General features: G+C 39.6%; 1 protein-coding gene across 1 annotated transcript; it reads left to right on the forward strand.

The window, feature by feature from the left end:
* Positions 1 to 495: 495 nt before the first annotated feature.
* LOC138175946 (cytochrome b5-like) lies at positions 496 to 984 on the forward strand. Its single transcript, XM_069106581.1, has one exon. It carries the CDS (start codon positions 517 to 519, stop codon positions 919 to 921), a length of 405 nt encoding a protein of 134 aa, XP_068962682.1. The 5' UTR covers positions 496 to 516; the 3' UTR covers positions 922 to 984.
* Positions 985 to 1,481: the final 497 nt, after the last annotated feature.

Consider the following 1,481-nt stretch of genomic DNA (forward strand, 5'->3'; position numbering starts at 1 on the left):
TGACTGAATAAAGCACAAACACTTTAACTTTTCTCTTATGATATGATCCCAAGCTACATTTGTCAATCTCATGCTAGAGCCTAAGATGTAGTGATAACCCAGTCAAATTAGATTAGACTCTTATCTGTTTCCAAACAACCCAGTGCTTTCCTAGTTCCATATTTTTATTCATGGTGTTTCCTTCTCAAGGATGCTCTCTCCTCATCTCTGTCTACATAAATACTCGCCTCTTGAGGTCCAACATAAATATTATCCTCCCCATGCAACCTTTCTTAATTTCTTCCCTTCCTCCCCCTCAAACCTCTTCTTCCCTTCCCCCAGCATTTACACTTCTTAGACAGAAGTGATCTTTCCATTCTTCCTTCTGGGGAGCATTTACACTATTTTGTTTGTGTTTCTCTTATGGTGGTCACCTATTCTGCTTTGGTGTCTTCAAAGATAAACAATATAGAATTATAGACTTCGGGCTGAACTGTTGCTCCCCTGAAACACTGCAGGATCTCTCTGTGGGCTGCGATGGCAGAACAGTCGGAACAGACGGTGAAGTACTACACGCTGGAGGAGATCCAGAAGCACAACCACAGCAAGAGCACCTGGCTCACCCTGCACTACAAAGTCTACGATCTGACCAAATTCCTGGAGGAGCATCCTGGTGGAGAAGAAGTTCTGAGAGAGCAAGCTGGAGCTGATGCAACTGAAAACTTTGAGGATGTTGGGCATGCCACAAATGCCCGAGAATTATCCAAGACGTATATCATTGGGGAACTTCATCCAGATGACAGACACAAAATAAAGAAACCTTCAGATACTCTCATTGCTACTCTTGATAATAATAGCAGTTGGTGGACCAGTTGGGTGATCCCAGCAATCTCTGCACTTGTTGTGGCCTTGATGTATCGATTCTACATGTCAGAGTACTAATCACATTTTTTAAAAAGCCAATAAAAGAAGAGACTGACTTAAACCAGGAAAAAAAAAAAAGAATTACAGACTTCAAACTATGTGGTCCAACTCACTCATTTTGCAGATTGAGAACTGAGACCAAGGCAAATTAAATGTCTTAACCATGTCATTAAATGATACGTAGCAAGTAGGAGAGGCAGAATTTGAATCCAGACTCCCTGACTCCAGAACCAGCATGCTTTTCCCAATGTACAATATTGCCTACCATTTTAATAAGTTTGAGATAGATAGTAATACTACAAAAGAAAAGCTTGACTTTCACATTTATGTCAGTAAGCAAAACATCTGTGGTCTATGAATGAACCCTTACATTTAACCATCCTGAGATCAGAATTGTGGTTAGAAAAATTTAACTTATAATATTCAGTGGGGGAAAATGGGAAAATGCATAACACATGATGGTGTGGAAATTTACAGCCACATGGAAACTAGTATTTTTATGCTGTTGCTGGAAAATTATGCAAAGTTATTGCAGGCTATGTGATTTATTTTTTTGGCCATATGCAACTTAGTTTATA

The sequence above is a fragment of the Petaurus breviceps genome, unplaced genomic scaffold (assembly GCF_028583685.1).
Source record: "Petaurus breviceps papuanus isolate PSGF00001 unplaced genomic scaffold, PetGlider_PUasm1.0 80, whole genome shotgun sequence".
Classification (NCBI taxonomy): domain Eukaryota; kingdom Metazoa; phylum Chordata; class Mammalia; order Diprotodontia; family Petauridae; genus Petaurus; species Petaurus breviceps.

Excerpts from the sequence above, each read along its gene's own strand:
- LOC138175946 (XM_069106581.1), top strand. The coding sequence starts at position 517 with ATGGCAGAACAGTCGGAACAGACGGTGAAGTACTACACGCTGGAGGAG.